General features: G+C 42.9%; 1 protein-coding gene across 6 annotated transcripts in view; it reads right to left on the bottom strand.

Annotated features, from left to right (window-relative positions):
- TDRD12 (tudor domain containing 12) overlaps positions 1-16786 on the bottom strand; it is a 68001-nt gene that overhangs the window by 13470 nt on the left and 37745 nt on the right. For 4 of the 6 annotated variants that reach the window (XM_031034070.2, XM_031034074.2, XM_031034069.2 and 1 more), the window contains 10 exons: positions 16535-16642; positions 14156-14341; positions 12460-12616; positions 11875-12002; positions 9910-10101; positions 9546-9674; positions 8341-8458; positions 7614-7753; positions 7264-7481; positions 5088-5187 (listed from right to left, as the gene is read on the bottom strand). In XM_031034070.2, coding sequence (XP_030889930.2) covers positions 5088-5187; positions 7264-7481; positions 7614-7753; positions 8341-8458; positions 9546-9674; positions 9910-10101; positions 11875-12002; positions 12460-12616; positions 14156-14341; positions 16535-16642 — 1476 coding nt within the window. Of the gene's footprint in view, positions 1-5087; positions 5188-7263; positions 7482-7613; positions 7754-8340; positions 8459-9545; positions 9675-9909; positions 10102-10470; positions 10835-11874; positions 12003-12459; positions 12617-14155; positions 14342-16534; positions 16643-16786 lie in introns of those variants that run through there. The other 2 variants (XM_031034077.2, XM_031034078.2) reach the window with 2 other exon arrangements.

The following is a 16786-nucleotide window of genomic DNA, read 5'->3' as shown; positions in this document are numbered from 1 at the left end:
AGTTAACACAGTAAGGACAAGATCAGTCTACTGAAAAGTATAACACATTGCTTAGAGAAATTAAAGGTGACCTAGATGAAGTGACAAATATACCATGTTAATGGACAAGACTCGGTACTGTTTTGTTTTATTTTTAAAGATTTTATTTATTTGACAGAGAGAGACACAGTGAGAGAGGGAACACAAGCAGGGGGAGTGGGGGAGGGAGAAGCAGGCCTCCCACCGAGCAGGGAGCCCGATGCGGGGCTCGATCCCAGGACCCTGGGACCATGACCTGAGCCAAAGGCAGGCGCTTAACGACTGAGCCACCCAGGTGCCCCAAGACTTGGTATTGTTAAAATGTCAATTCTTCCATATTAATCTACAGACTCAATGCAATGCCACTCAAAATCCCATCAGGCTTCTAAGTACAAACTAGCAGGCTGATTCTAAAATTCTCTATGGATATGCAAAGGAATAGTCAGAAGGATATTGAAGAAGATGGGCAAATTGGAAGGCATACCTACCAGTCTCCAGGATTACTTACAAAGCTACAGCAATCAAGCCAATGTGGTACCACTTAAGGGTAGACAAAGAGACCAAGGAATAGAATGAAGAATTCAGAATTCACAAATATTGTCTCTTAATTTATGTCGAAGGTGCCAATGTAATTAAGGGTGAAAGGAAGGTCTTTATAATAAATGATGCTGGAGCAACCAATTATCCATAAGGAAAAAACTTTCTCCTTACCCACACCACGCACACACAAAAATTAATTTGAAATGGATTATAGACCTAAATGTAAAACCATAAAACTTCTAGAATAAAAAAAATAAGAAGACTCTTTGCAACCTTAGGAGAGGCAAAGATTTCTTATGGCATGAAAAGAACAAAATGTAAAATAAAAAAGTGATACAGAAGGCTTCATCAAAATTAAAGACTTCCGCTTTTCAACTGAGGGAAAATATTTGCAATATATCTGACAAGGCATATCCATAATCTACAAAGAACTCTTAAAACTCAACAAGACAAACAACCCAAATTTAAAAAATGGGCAGAAACTGTGACCAGAGAGTTTCTAAGAGAGATACAAAGGGCTAAATAAGCAGTGAAAAGGGGTCCAAGATTCTTTATCACCAGAGAAATGCAAATAAATATCCATGCAAGTGCAACAGAGTGGCAGAAACTAAAGACTGAGAACACCACGTACTGAGAATGTGGACCCACCGGCCCTCTCACGTGCAGTTACATTTCACGTGAAAATGTAAAATGGTACAAACTGTTTGGCAGATTCTTACACACACTTACCCTATGACACAGCATTTCCACTACATCTCACCCAAGAGGAATGAAGAGGTAGGTCTGAAAAGACTTGTAAGCCAGAAGCTCAGAGCATCCAGAAACTGCAAACAACCCAAATGTCCATCAGCTTGTGAACACACAGACAAACTGTGGCATACCAACATAACGGAATCCTGCTCAACAACGAGAAAGACAACACAGGTGAATCTCAGAAGCGGTACGCTACATAACAGAAATCAGACTCCAAACACTACCTACTGTATGATTCCATTAACATGAAAATCTAGTAAAGACAGAGCTCTAGTGGCAGAAAGCAGGTCCGGTGGCTGCCAGGAGTGGGGGTTGGGATGAGGACTGACCGCAACGGACCAGGAGAGACCTTTTTGGGGTCACGAAAATGTTCGTATCTTCACTGTGGCGGTGGTTACATGGCTGTATGTATTTCTCAAAACTCAACAAACTATACACTTCTAAATAGTGATTTTTATTGTACGTAAACTATACCTCAATACAGCCAATTAGAAGTGGGGGTCTGGTTAGACAGGGTCTGGGAAAGTGGCAGCAGCAAAGTGTCATACGTCTTGACTCTGAATCTCCACATAAAGACAGAGCAATGAGATGGCAAAACCAAATACCAGGGATATACTTTGCAACAGAACTAATTGACAAAATATCACCACAGACCCCCGAATAAAAGCAGATGAGGAAAATAACAAAAGAGAAAATCAAGGTGACCTTGGGTTTCACGATGACCCTGTGGATAGGCCAAAAGCACAATCCATGAAAGAAACAACTGGAAAGCTGGACGTCATTAAAATTAAAAACTTCTGCTCTGTAAGACTATAAGGAGAACAAAAAGATAAGCCACAGACTGGGAGACAATTTTTGCAAAACATATTTCTGAGAAAGGACTGGTGTCCAAAATCTACAAAGAACTCTTAAAACTCAATAATAAGAAAACAGACGAACCAATTAAAACATGGGCAAAAAAACCTGGACAACTCACCAAAGACGACATATGGGTGACAAATAAGCACATGAAAAGATGCTCAACATCAGCAGGGAACTGCAAATTAAAACACTGAGATACCACTCCACACCTGCTACAACAGCTAGAATCCAAAACACCGACAATGGCACATACCGGCGAGGGCAGGAGAGCCAGGAGCTCGCACTCTTTGCCGACTGGAATGCAATCGGAGCAAAACAGTCTCACTGTACAATCCAACAATCACATTCCTTAGTATTACCCAAGTTGAGCTGACAACTCATGAGTCCACAAAAACTGCCACATGAATATTTCCCATAGCCTTATTCATAACTGCCAAAACTCGGAAGCAACCAAGATGTCCCTCAATAGGTAAATGGATAAACTGGTATATTCTGCAATAAAAAATGACCTACGAAGATAAGAGGATGTGGAGGAACCTCAGATGCGTATTGCTAAATGAAAGAAGCCAGTTTAAAAAACCTATGTATTGTATAGTTCCAATTCTATGACATTCTGGAAAAGGCGAAATAATGGGACGGTAAAGTCTCGGTGACAACCAGGAGTTCCAGGGAAGAGGGGAAGGGTGGAGCATGGGGGACTTGCGAGCAGTGTAAGAATTATGTGATACCGTCACAGTGGAGAGGTGTCACTATGCATTTGGCAGAATCCCTAGAATGTGCACTATAGGGAGTGAATCTCAATGTGAACTACAGACTTTAGTTAATAATAACGTTATCAATATTGGTTCAGCAACTGTCACTCATGCACCACACTAATGCAAGATGTTAATAATAGGGGGAATTTTGGGGGGGGATGGTAGAGGGAACTCTGTATTTTCTGCTCAAATTTTCTATAAACCTAAACTGTTCTAAAAAATAAACATCAGTTAATTTAAACAACAAAACAGCAGATGAACAAAACCCAGCCAGATCACAAAGCCTGCATGGTGGTGTCACTACCTGATGGAGCCAGACACAGGGGAAGTCTGTGAGCGGCAACAGGTACTCACTGGAAATACGGGGCAGGGGGACGAGAGCAGCTGAGCCTGGAGGCTTTCATGCACTCCAACAACAGGCGAAGCCTGGAGCCCTGTGGAGTCTCGAACTGTCCATCCAAAGACACCAGATATGAGGGAAGAGAAGGGCCAGATGCAAGTGGGGAGGGAAACGGGGCCAGAAGATCTTAACAATCTCAGAACTGATGTCTCCTTTTTTTTTTTTTTTTAAGATTTTATTTATTTATTTGAGAGAGAATGAGAGACAGAGAGCACGAGAGGGCAGAGGGAGAAGCAGACCCCCCGCTGAGCAGGGAGCCCGATGCGGGACTCGATCCCAGGACTCCAGGATCATGACCTGAGCCGAAGGCAGTCGCTTAACCAACTGAGCCACCCAGGCGCCTTTTTTTTTTTTTTTTAATAAGAAACGGAAACGAGAATTCTAAAATTCCAAAAGCCACCCTGACCCACACCTCCTTCTAAAATTTAAGGAAAATATATTTTATCTAAAAAGGAGCCGTAGCAAAGTATCAAAGTCAGATCCCATATTAAATCATAACAAAAAAGAGAATAAGGACAGTAACAGTCCCTACAGATAGTGAGAGCCACTAGAAAAGATGTATCCACAAGACAGACCAAAACTGTACCCATCCATTTCAAAACAAGCTACCTTTCCTCTCGTTCATTAAGAAAATAATGGGGTACTTGGCTGCCTCAGTGGAGCATGTGACTCTTGATCTCAGGGTTGTGAGTTCAAGTCTCATGTTGGGCATAGAGATTACTTAAAAAAAAAATCTTAAAAAAATTATAAAAGAGATACATATATGATAAATGATATGTACAAAAGAACAACCTAAATTAAAAAAAAAACTCAGAAAGGACGTGACAGAACTAGGAAGAAAGAATGGTGCAAATGAACAGAACAGATCTGCCTTAGGAAAGAGGGAAGGCAGAAAGGAGAGCAATCTTGAACTCAAGAAGAAAGGAAGAAATATTAAAAAGAATTCAAAAGAAAGTGACACACTCTTAACTCAGTAATTTTATCTACATTTCAGAATTTTCCTCAAAGGAATAATCATGGATTTTTTTTTTTTTTTAAAGATTTTATTTATTTATTTGAGAGAGAGAGAGAATGAGAGAGAGCACATGAGAGGGGGAAGGGTCAGAGGGAGAAGCAGACTCCCCGCCGAGCAGGGAGCCCGATGCGGGACTCGATCCCGGGACTCCAGGATCATGACCTGAGCCGAAGGCAGTCGCTCAACCAACTGAGCCACCTAGGCGCCCAATCATGGATGTTTTGAAAAGATGTGCTATCGTTGCATTATTTTTAATGGTCCCCATTCCCAGATGGAAATAACTTTCTGAAAATATAACTAAAAAGCCTCTTAACCATTGAAGTGGTTTATCTATTTTCCCAATCTGACTTTGGTTTTCTAAATAAACTAGGGTCTTGTAATAAGGCACCTTATAAGGATCCATGCCTATCGTCAGATTAATGGCGGTTCATTAAGAGTGTCGTAATTATCCTGCTGCTTTAGAATGAAGCATGTTAAGGGATGCTTCAGTGCTCAGTCGGTTGAGTGGCCAACTCTTGGTTTCGGCTCAGGTCATGATCTCAGGATTCTGGGACTGAGCCCCGTGTCAGGCTCCACACTCAGCAGGGGGATCTGCTTGAGGATTCCCTCTCCCTCTGCCTCTCCACCCCACACTCACGTGCTCACACACTCGCTCGCTCTCAGATAAAGCAATCTAAAAGAAAAAAAATGAAATACATTCATTAAAATGATCATTAATCATTGAATAAAGTGCAGCAGAACATACTTTGATGTATCCAAATGTTGGTAGAGTTTGACTGGATAATTTCCTTGGCATATCTATTTCTGGATTAACATGGTGTCTATCAGGACAGATCCTTTTGTCTCTGAAAAAAAATAACTGGATTTTAAAAACAAAAACAATACTTTTTTTAACATGAATTTCAAACTATTCTTCAGGAAAATTAATCTATAATTGAAATCAGAGGACCTTTATTCTAAATACTTTAACGTAACCATATTAAATAATTCAGATGACACAACATGCACATTAGTGAAAAGAGGTCCTAAAATTTAATTAACACTGAATAAACTTAAAGAGTTACTCCATTATTTCTCTAGACATTCTGAAAATGAACAAAATGTACTTCCAAAATAAAGACTCTGCATCAGAAATTTATCACCACAACCCAAAACAAAGGCTAATAATTAACCTCTAAACCAGAAGTCATGCTGTAAAACCCAAACTGAGTAACAGTTAAACCTTTGGTTTCAAAAGTCAATAGCATAATCAAAATTGCCACTAATAACCTGTTTAAAGTACCATAGTTCAAAAAAGTTAAAGTCAACAGTTATCTTAAAATGAAGCTCAATCCAATTGATACACATCAGACATCTCCTATCCAGTCCCAGCGATCACTGGTCAAGTGCTGGCATCATGTCTGGATCGGTGAGAAGGCCCCCCATGACTGTTGAGATACCCATGCTCTCCAAACTGATTTATACTATCAATGCACATGCTATCAAAAGTCAGGTAATGTTCCTGAGGAAACTGACAAGCCTATTCCAAAATGTATGTGGAGATGCAGTTGACTTAAAATAGCCAAAACCACCTTGATGAAGAGCAAAGTTGGAGAACTTACAAACCAGATTCCAGGACTCACTAGAACATAAGCTACAGTGAGAAAATGCAGTACCAGTGTAAGGACAAAGAGACCAAAGTAACAGAGAGTCCACGTGTGGACCTCATACACTGGTTTATGTGGTGGTCATAAACATCATCTGGTTTATGTCAAAGGCACCAATTCAGGGAGAACACAGTGATGTTTTAAATAAAGAATACCAGAGCAAGTGATTATCCACACAGGAAAAAGTAATCCTTGCCCCATATCTCACACTGTACACAAACATTAACTCACCCTAGATTACACTGAAGTGTGAAAACAGTCTATAAAGCTTTTAGAAGAAAACAGAGAAGAGTGTCTTCATGACCTGGAGATCAGCAAGTATTTCTTACATTAAGGACACAAAGTAACATCAACCAGGAAATACTTCATCAAAATTAAAAACGTCCACTCCTCAAAAGATTCTTACAAGAGCGGAAAGGCAAGCCATGGACTGGGAAGAGATCTTCTCTAGGCACATCTCTGACAAAGCAGTTACATCTAGAAGGAATAAAGTACTCCCACAAACCAATAAGAAAAAGGGTAACACCCAATGTCAAAAATGGGCAAAAGACCTGAACGGGCACCTCACAAGAAGAGGCTGGTCAAATGTCCCACAGGCATGTGAAAAGACACTCATCATTAATTACTTGGGAAATACAGATGGAAACCACGGTGTGACACTCTCCCCCAGCTGTGTCAGGGAGGGTATGGGGCCACTCAGCTCTCGCATACATGGCTGATGGGATTGTGAAACAGTCACACGCCTCCAAAAAGTTACACGTGTGCTCACCCCGTGACCCAGCCATCCCACGCCAAAGTCTAGCTTCCAAAGAAGCGGGTGCATGTTTCCACAGAAAGACACGTGCAGGAGTGTTCACAGCAGCTTCATACATAATAGTCAAAAGCTGGAAACAATTCGCAGGCCCATCAACAGGAGAATGGATACATACACTATGATATATTTATACAACAGAATACTGTGCCACTAAATAGATAAATCCATCCATCGGATCCATGCAGGAACACAGATGAATGTCGCAGACAGTAGGCTGAATGTACAACTCCATTTATATAAAGTTGGAAAACGAGCAAAATTCATCAATGTGGATAGATAGTGGGGGGCGGTTACTTCTAAGGGGAGGGCAGACTGGGAAGGAGCATGGGGGCAGCTCTAGGGTGTCTCCCAGAGGCGGGCGGTGGTGTGAATCGTGCGTACATACATGAAGGTCATCCAGCAATAAACGCATCACTGTGCCCTTTACTGTACATTTCAATTTTTTTAAAAAAATGGCTTACTTGCAAAAACCAAAAGCCTTAAGATACGGACAAAGAGGCCTTCTGGCTTTTTTATCTTCTTTGGCTTCCAGAACCCCTGCAGTAAACTCATACAGCTCCGAGGGAATCTTGGCATCTGCCCGCTCCAGGTAGCGCAGGACGCCGACCGCGTGGCACGCATTCCTCTCTGTCAGCAGCAACACCGATTTGGTCTTATCTCCCTGTTCTGCAGGAGAACCCTTAAAATCGGGAGTGAATAAAGGCAACAGGTCATTCATCCCAGTCTAAATGACGAAACTTTGTGGACTCTGCATTTGTCATTGCACAGATAATGCCGGAGAATATTTAAAGATCAAGAAAGTTCATCAGACCTGCTCGGTGGAACTCTGAAAATGAGCAGACATGCAGTACAGGCGTCCACCAAAGATTTTGGGGGAGGAAGGAAAGCTGAAGTGGATCACACACGTGGCATCAGTGATGGTCAGGAGTGGTATGCAATCATCCGTTAAGGCTGCGGAGAAGGAGCCGGCAGTCACAAACGAGGCTGTGGTTTTCCTGCACTTACTACAGAGCAGTTCTGGGAACCGGGCTTGAGCACAGTTCTCTACTGCATCTCACTTCTTAGATGCCAACAAACTTCTTCCCCATTTGTTTCCCCAAAATGTCACACACAGCCCAGTGATGACGTTCCAGAGAAAAGTGGTTCCCCTCATTTTAGCTTGGAAAATGCTTCTTTCTATTACAAATCTAGGCTGCCCATCAATCTTTCACTTATTTCATACATTTTGACTTTTTGATCTCTAACATCAGATTTCACAACCATCTGTGACAGATTTCATCATAGGCACACACACGTTTATGTTCCGCCTGGAACCCCAGGGAGAAGGCCTACACTCAGAGCTCCACAGGTCCCTGCCTTCACCTCGACACCAAAATCTTGGCGGAGTTTAACCTTCATTCTGAAATTAACATTACTAATAAATTCTCAGTAAATCGGAAATGATGGGAAACTGGGAGACTAGCTATACAAATAAACTGAAGACATGATTCCTATTAGCTCAGCCTTCTCTAAATGGAAGTAGAAATTAAAACACTTACCTAATACAATGTGAGAGCCAGAACTTAACTTCTTCTTCCACTGTTCTAAAACACTTTTTAAATTAAAAACCATTTCTTTATGCATTTTCAAGCAAAATATTGAACTGCTTTCTACTACCTAAAGATGAAACCAAATAGGCCAGTTCACAGTCAGGAACATAAGCTTGAAGTTAATTGTTCCATCAATAACTATCAGTATAAAACATTTAAAATTATCTGTGAGGGTATTACCTCATTGATCCACAAATTATAAGAACAAGATGATTGTAAACTGAAACAAATATATTTCTGAAATTCTATACTTTGTATCTAAAAACTTGCTTAAGTGAAAAACATTTTGCTAAAACTATTTTCCTTTTTAAATAATGCATGCATACACAGATGTGTGCATATATATGTACACACACACACATCAAATTTATGTGCCAACGTCACATTTTTTCATGACACCTCTAGTTCATCATTGCTGAAAGATGGATGCACTACTGATTCTTATATTTTTAAAATTTTTTTATAAAACCTTTTTTTAAAAAGATTTCTTTATTTGAGAGGGAGCATGTGGGGGGGGTGCAAAGGGAGAGGGAGAGAGAATCCCATGCAGACTCCCCATGAGCACGGAGCCTGACACAGACTCCCCACTGAGCATGGAGCCTGACGCGGGGCTCAATCTCAGGACCAGAGATTACGACCTGAGCCAAAACCAAGAGTTGGAAGCCTAACTGACTGCACCACCCAGGCGCTCCTGATTCTTACATTTTAATTTGTATTTGGCTTCATTTCTACATTTTACTATTTATGTAGATTTAGATTAAATAAATCCGTAGCCAATTTAGTTGGCTGTTCTGGCCACGTGATCTATCTCTTGGTGTTACGGTCCCTACTTTTTTAAAGAGGGTACAGAAGTCCCTGGCATTTCTTTATGAATGGGATCCTTTTAATGACAAAACACAGAGCACTGGCCCCCTTAGGGAACATCTGCTTCCTTGGAAAGGCTGGTCCCACCTACTTGGCTCCTCCCTCAAGGTCAGGCCTCCCGCTGTCCTCATTGTTATGCATACTTCACAGCACTAGCCACCCCTTCTTCAGACTGTTGATCAGCTTGTAACGTTTTGTCCCCTGTCAAATATTTAACTACCGATAATTCTCTGATGACTTCGACATTCAATCATGGTTTAAACAAACAGTAAGGACATTTATGGGCTCACCTTACACACTATTTCTGTTTCAGCTACAGAACCGGTGAAGATCAAGGTCTTTTGTGCTTGACTTGGAATGAAATCTAAAATCTGGAGTAAAGTAGAGGTTTTTTCACATTCTAGGCAAAGGTGTACTACCTGGTAATGAAATACAGCAACAGTGTGGTTTTAAATGGTGCTCCAGTTTCACTTTTCATCACTAAGTGAGGATCTTAACAGCAAAGAGTACAGAAAATCAATATAAACCTAAATACACGATTACAGATTTTTGTATGAGATTAAAGCTGTTAACAGTTTAGGAGGAAGCCATGATATCATGGCTACTCGCTTGTGTTCATCAGCCCCCACCTCCCATTCGCCCACAAGCCCGTACCTGCTGGACGCTGCCATAGAGAGCAGCCTCTTCCATGGCTGTGACCACGATGTAGGGGTCGTTCATGAACTCTTTGACCAACTGCTCTATATGTCTGCTCCAATGAACGCCGACGGCAACCATCTGATGTGGTGCAGATTCCCTTTCTTCAACGTCAATATTTTTTTTAAAGTTATCTAATATAGCAAACATCTAAAAAATTAGTATAATTAATTTCGTTTTTATTTCAGAAGGGAGTAGTAACTGGTTGACAGAACATGAAAGGTAAAGAATTGTACATTTTCTGTTCTCAGAGTGGGGGAAGGTCTTTCCAAACAAAAGAAAAAAAACTAAAAAGGAATGTTAAATATAAACAAAACACAAACAATATCTAGGTGAACGTGTAACGTTATGTAACGAAGCATTAACATCCTTATATTAAAAAGTTCTACAAACGGACTAGAAAAGACTACCAACAGAAAATAAGCAAAGAAAATGAACAAGCAGCTCAGAGAACAGTACGAGTGGCCAGTATGAGGGCTCGACTTGACAAGTAATCAAGGAAATGCACGTGATGCTAACGAGATGCCACATTTAACAAGCCCACAAGAAACGGAAGCTGGCCTAAGGCCTCCCACTGCCCGGGTGCGGGGTGCATGGTGTGACAGCATGCTGTCCATGGGAGTTTCCGCTTTCAGAAAGGCAACTGTACAGCGCAGCATTCTGGGTATTAGTTTTGCAAATCAGAACTGAGGCTTCAGAGGCATTCACAAACCCCGCATAGGCCCACACAGTCGGTAAGCAACAAAGCCTGGACTTGAACCTGGGCACATCACTGCTCCCAAATGAAATGCTTGTGGTCATCATGTTACACTGTGCCCAAGAAATGCCTTCTTGTAAGAATTCATAGTCTTTGATCCATTAATCCCCTTCCTAGGAATTTATCCTAAGGGAAACGTGCAAAAAAGACATATGTTCTTTAGCCACATGCACACACAAATGATGCTAAACGTCCAAAAATCAGACCATTTAAAAAAACTGTTATGCCCACAGGATTCCATACTGGCCCATGGCCAGCAAACAATCAACCTGTAGGATAGTTACTAATTATACTCCCGATGCTGCTTACTGAAAAATGCAAGTTATAAACTAGCCATAAAATAAGGCCTGATGTTGTCAGTTTTAAGTATCAGCTGACACAGGAATTATTCCAGAACAGGAAGAGCGATTACCTCTGAGTGTAACTCAGTGGATGCTGGAGTTGTTCAAGTACTTTTCTCTGTATCCCAAATTTTCTAGAATAAAACTTATTGCTTCCATAATCATAAAAATATCAGTATTTTAGGAAACCTCACTGGAAAAGAATTTTTGGTCTTCAGAGAGAACTTTAAAATTTGGGAAAGAGGGATGACTGGGTGGCTCAGTCGGTTAAGTGTTTGCCTGCTCAGGTCATGATCCCAGGGTCCTGGGATCGAGCCCCGCGTCGGACTCCCTGCCCAGCGGGGAGCCTGCTTCTCCCTCTCCTTCCTGATCACTCGTGCTCTCTCTCGCTATCTCTGTCATCCTCTCTCTCTCTCAAATAAATAAATCTAAAAAAAAGGGGCGCCTGGGTGGCTCAGTTGTTAGGCGTCTGCCTTCGGCTCAGGTCATGATCTCAGGGTCCTGGGATCGAGCCCCACATCGGGCTCCCTGCTCAGCGGGGAGCCTGCTTCTCCCTCTCTCACTCCCCGCTGCTTGTGTTCCCTCTCTCACTGTCTCTCTAATAAATAAAATAAAAAAAAAAAAATCTAAAAAAAAAATTGGGGAAGAAATTTCGGATGAACTCTCTTCACAATTATAAAAGTTAAAGGGAAAACTTTTCAAGATTAACTGGCTTTTTCTCCCAATAGACACGTCATCTCCTGATTCCTAAAAGCAGGTAAGACTTCAATCATATATACATTTATTTCTGAGGGATAATGACATCTCAATGGAAGCCATACTTACTTCTTCAGTAGCTTCAAAGAATAACACTTCCACCTCATCCAAGATGAGGTGACAGAGTCTAAGAAATAACAAGCTTTGGTATTTGAGAAGTCTCAGGAGGCTGTGGGGTGTTGTAACAATGATGTCACCTACATTTTAAAAGAGAAGACAATTAACATTCAGATTTTCCATAGGTTTTTCTCACACCTTCTAGAACTGCTATCTAATGACGCAAAAAGCGGTTTTTCTTGCTGGGTGGGTGAGGCCTGGCTGTCCGGGCCAACACTTGTCCTTATCTAGCACCTGGGCTCCCACCAGTGTTTGTGCTCCTAAAAGGCAGGGGTGGGGGTTCAGCTGACATCTAACGAACAGGAGGTATTCGATAAATAGTTAATGAGTGAAGGAAATCATGGCGCCTTCTCAGTGGAACAGCTGTAAGCCAAGGTCGAACCTTTGCCCTTCTGTGCCCGCCCGTAACGGACAGTGAGGTCCCACCTGTAGCTGGACTAGTGACATCATCACACAAGCCCGCGTCCTGTGCACCTGCCAGGCAGGGCCCCACTGCACTCTGCAGGGAAAACCAAACAGCTTGGAAAGGATGCTTACACCCCCTTGGAAGCTTCATGTTTTTGGCTTCATCTTTGTGGAGTCCGATTGTTAACAATATGGGATGAAGAGGCCTGGAGGATGTGCTATAGTCTTCCAGTAATTCAAAAGTAAATTGGGCCTTTTTCCACCCAGGGCACACGATGACTGCCAGAGGCTGCAAAGACAAATTCACATAATTTGGGGCAAAAGTTAGGAATTGAACCTAGTCTATGTTGAAGCATGCAGAACATCTCCTTCCACAGAGGAAGCACTATATAATTTGTTTGCTACCATCATCGTCCTGTAAGTCAGAAAAGATATAATTTCATTAGAATTGACTTAGACACATGGACTCAAATTCCTCTAGGGCTTACACCAAGCATTTCACAAATATTAATTCATTTTGTCTTTAAAACACTCTCACAGGGTAGATGAGGGGTGTGAGGCACAGAGAGGTAAAGTTAGTTCCCCAAGGCCACACAGCTAATACACAGGAGCAATAGGATCTGAACCCAGGTGGTCTGGCTCCAGGACTCCTGCTCCCAGGGACCAGGCGAACTAACGGCCCCCTGAAAGGGGCTTTAGAAAAGGTTAGCATCTCTTCCTTAGGGAAGTCTGCTACGGCTCCATCTGAACGCTGACGGCCACCATCCCACAGTTATCTCCTGTGAAGTCACACTGTGCTGCCTGCCAAACACCCTCCTGGACACATGCCCTCCATGAACTGAAGACAAGAACAAGTCTCCCCTCTCCTTCACGCAGATCCAGGTAGGGCGCCAGCTTCTAGGCACCGGGCCTAAAAGCAAGCTGACCACAGAGATATGGAGAAAGCAGAGGACACAAGAGGCAAGACCCAGGCATCATTTTTGGCCCAGCCCCGATTCTATCTCAACACAGGCTGCAGGGATGTGGTCCACAGGGGTCAGCTGCTCACTGAAGGATGGAGATGTGAATACATAATAACCCCACCAATGCAGACTTCCAAAGGGCAATCATTAAAACCACATCACAGAATGAGAAAAATGAGTCTCTCTCCTACACACAATGGTGTCTTTTCTTACTATGATCTTTCACCTTCTGATGAGGAACAGAGCTGCACTCACTGTATCCTCTGAGACATGTCAGGGACAGAGCTCTTCTGTAAGGGGGTTCACCTGACCACCCGGACCCTGCAGAGCAGGGCTCACTATCCCCATCACCTGACCCCACACCCCACTTCTCTCCTTTCCAGCATCCTTCACAGATCCTTGCAGATTCCTGCACATGGGAAGAATAAAGTAGGGTTCTACAACAGTGTGGGATGCTCTGAAATAATTAAAAGAATGTGAGACACGATGACAGAAAGACCCAAGTTCTAATCCCACTTCTTGTCTCACTTGTCAGATGAGGCTAATTTTCTCATCTAGGAAACAATGAAAACCGTACACGGCCAACCATCTCACAGGGTGACCGTGACAGGAACTGAATCAGTGGAATAAGTTTATAAGCGATATATTCATCTCCAAACGCCAGCAATCTCTTGGCTCAGCCGATGGCCACAACAGGGGCTCAAGGGGAGAATCAGTGGCAGAGAATCAATGACTCTGGTAAGTTCCTGTCTTGTCATGGAAACCAAATGAGTAATGTAACCCAAACTTCACCAAAAGTTTGGCATAAAATTTAAAAATAAGTATTTAAGCCATGTTGTTGTGGAACAAGACTGTCTCCAACTTACTCCATTTCTACTTGGTAAAGACTTGTAGCAGCCCCCTGTTTGCAGAATTGTAAGGACTGGTGGGAGGTACAGCAGAGGATCATTTCCACAGTGAGAGATGACCACCACGTCACAGCCCCGGGCTATGGGAGGCCAAGAGTAGGATTCCGTGTGGCTAGGTCCTGGGAACTTGTTTCTTTGAAGAGCCTACAAAACATCAGCCACCAAAAAACCACAAATGAAGCATAGAAAACTAACAAAAACTCCATCTCTTTGCTCACTTCCCCCCCAAACAGCCACTACACATTGCTTATTCTGGTATTTTCTAAGACCTAACTTGACAAGTCCCCAAGTCTTTTCTCAGCACCAAACTTCTGCCCTAAGACGCTTGCTTTTCTAGGCTCCAAATTAAAACCAAGTGCTTAGAGCTCACCAGAGCAAGGATGTGGCTCCTCCTAATAATCTGTGAATACAGCAGCTTTACTTACAAACTTTTTTTTTTTAAACATGCCTTTATTGGGGTGCTTGGCTGGCTCAGTCAGAGGAGCGTTCAACTCTTCATCTCAGGGTCATGAGTTCAAGCCCCACATTGGATGTGGAGATAACTTAAACTTAAAAAAAAAAAAAAAACCCACATGCCTTTATTTGCTTATTTTTCTATGTAACGGTCACTAAAACCTCCCAAGTGTGGCAACAGAAAGAGTTCTCCAGCCACAATGACCCTACGTTCCAAGACACTGAATTCATGAGCACAATCTGTGGGTGACGTCCCCGTCTGCCCAGCCCTGAGCCCCAGGAGCAGCGCAGACCAGCGACTGGGCGTCCCACATGCAGCCGTCACCCTGCGGCCTCCCGGCACTGTCCCTGCTGTCTGCAAGGCCGGTCATCCTTCCTGGCTGACTTTCTTGCTTTGGTGGAGAACATACTTCAGGAGTGTCTCTCTTGAGGAAGTCAATTCTCTTGCATGTCTTGAAAATGTCTTCATTGCTAGTTTAGGATGGACCTCAAGGTTGGAAAGAACTTTTCACCTGAATCTCGGAATCAGCGCCCCTCTGGTGTTACCGATGGCAAGTCTGAAGGCATTCGTGCCCTCGGAAGCCCCCCGATTGAACGCTTCACAGCCGAGTGCCCGCGATCTTGCCCCCTCGCTGTGGCTGGGCTTGTGGGATGAGGACTCTCGTAATTTGGACAGTCCCTTCCATGAGGTCCGTGTGTTGCTCTTCTCAGAATTTCCTGCCCACTTCCTTTGCTCTTTTTAAAAAATCCCACTGCAGAGACTGGACCTCGAAATGACCCTCAAATTGTTTCCCTCCTATTTCCATCTCCTTGTCTTTTTGCTCTACTTTCTAAGAGTTAGCTTCCATTTTCTCTCTCTAATCTGCTGCTTGGTTTCTATCTCTACAGCATTCTGAATTTCCAAAAACCGTTTTTATCCTCTGGGCCTTTTTTATAGCACCCTGTTATTGTTTAATAAATACTGTTAATACTTATCTCTGAGGGTATTTATTTTGTAGCATTATCTTCTATTGCCTACACTGTTTCCTTCAGAGTTTTATTTTGGTCTTTTTTTTAAAAAATGCTTTTATTTTCTTTTTAGGTGGGAGGTTTCATCAAATGTCTAAGGATCCCTGATGTGTGTTCGCCAGGAGGAGGCCCACTAAAAGCAGGCTGGAAGACGTGTGGCCAGCGCAGAGCTCGGCTCCGTGAGCGCCACACCCCTGCAGGAAGCCAGGGCAGCGAGCAGGTGTCTTCACTGGGAGAATTCATCTGAAGGGCATTTCTAGGGCCATTCAGTTCCTTCAAAAAGATCATCCTTCCCGAGAGCTGACTGTGGATGCTCAGGAACGGGTGGAGGAAAGTTCAGAACCTCCTACTTCTCTCCTTCCTCTACTAGTCAGCCACACTCTGGTGCCTGTTTTCCATCTTCTGAAAGCCTGTGCAAATTTCTAGGCCACTAAAGACTTTGTTCTCAATTCAATTCATCCTTGTGGATTTAGCCTCTTTCTTCCTGTCCTTTTTTTTTTTTTAAGCAAGAAGGAAATAGAAAAGCATGCGTGGTCAATTTACTAACTGGAATGGTAGGTCTCTAAAGCAGTTTTGAGAACACTCGGAAATACAGCATAACTACCCTGGCAACTTGTTGCTCCTTCTAATAAGCCACTTTCCAGGGACGCATTTGAAAACTTATCTCAGAAAAGCATTAAGAATTATACAGTGGTTTTGCCACTTATAGGAAGTAAACCTGAAGAATACACGAGAACTTAATAACAAAAGCTTAACAGAGGATTTCAAAAGCCAAGAAACAACACAAGTGCAGCTTTGGAAGGGTTTCCTAAAAATCCTCCTATGTTTGAACAGGTCAGCATTTCTTCATGAGCCCGCCTTCAGGAGCACTTTTACCTTTCTCACGTCTGCCGAAAGCGGCGACACATCAACGGACAAACAAGGCTCGATCTTGTGCCTGAGCACGGCCGAGGGCTGCTGAGAGCCGGACCGCAGCCTCTGCAACTGAGACAGCACGCCCCACAGTTAGTTAGATGCCCCCACCCCGCCTGCCAGCGCAGGAAGTCAACCACTTTATGCAAAGGAAGGACAGCCTAGGTATATATGCTCATCAAAACCCACCCAAAACTACCAAAATGAATGGAAGGA

Source organism: Leptonychotes weddellii, chromosome 16 (genome assembly GCF_054177405.1).
Source record: "Leptonychotes weddellii isolate Sample4059 chromosome 16, ASM5417740v2, whole genome shotgun sequence".
In the NCBI taxonomy this organism is placed as follows: Eukaryota; Metazoa; Chordata; class Mammalia; order Carnivora; family Phocidae; genus Leptonychotes; species Leptonychotes weddellii.
The sequence above is the reverse complement of the archived record's forward strand: the minus strand, read 5'-3'. Positions and strand labels throughout refer to the sequence as shown.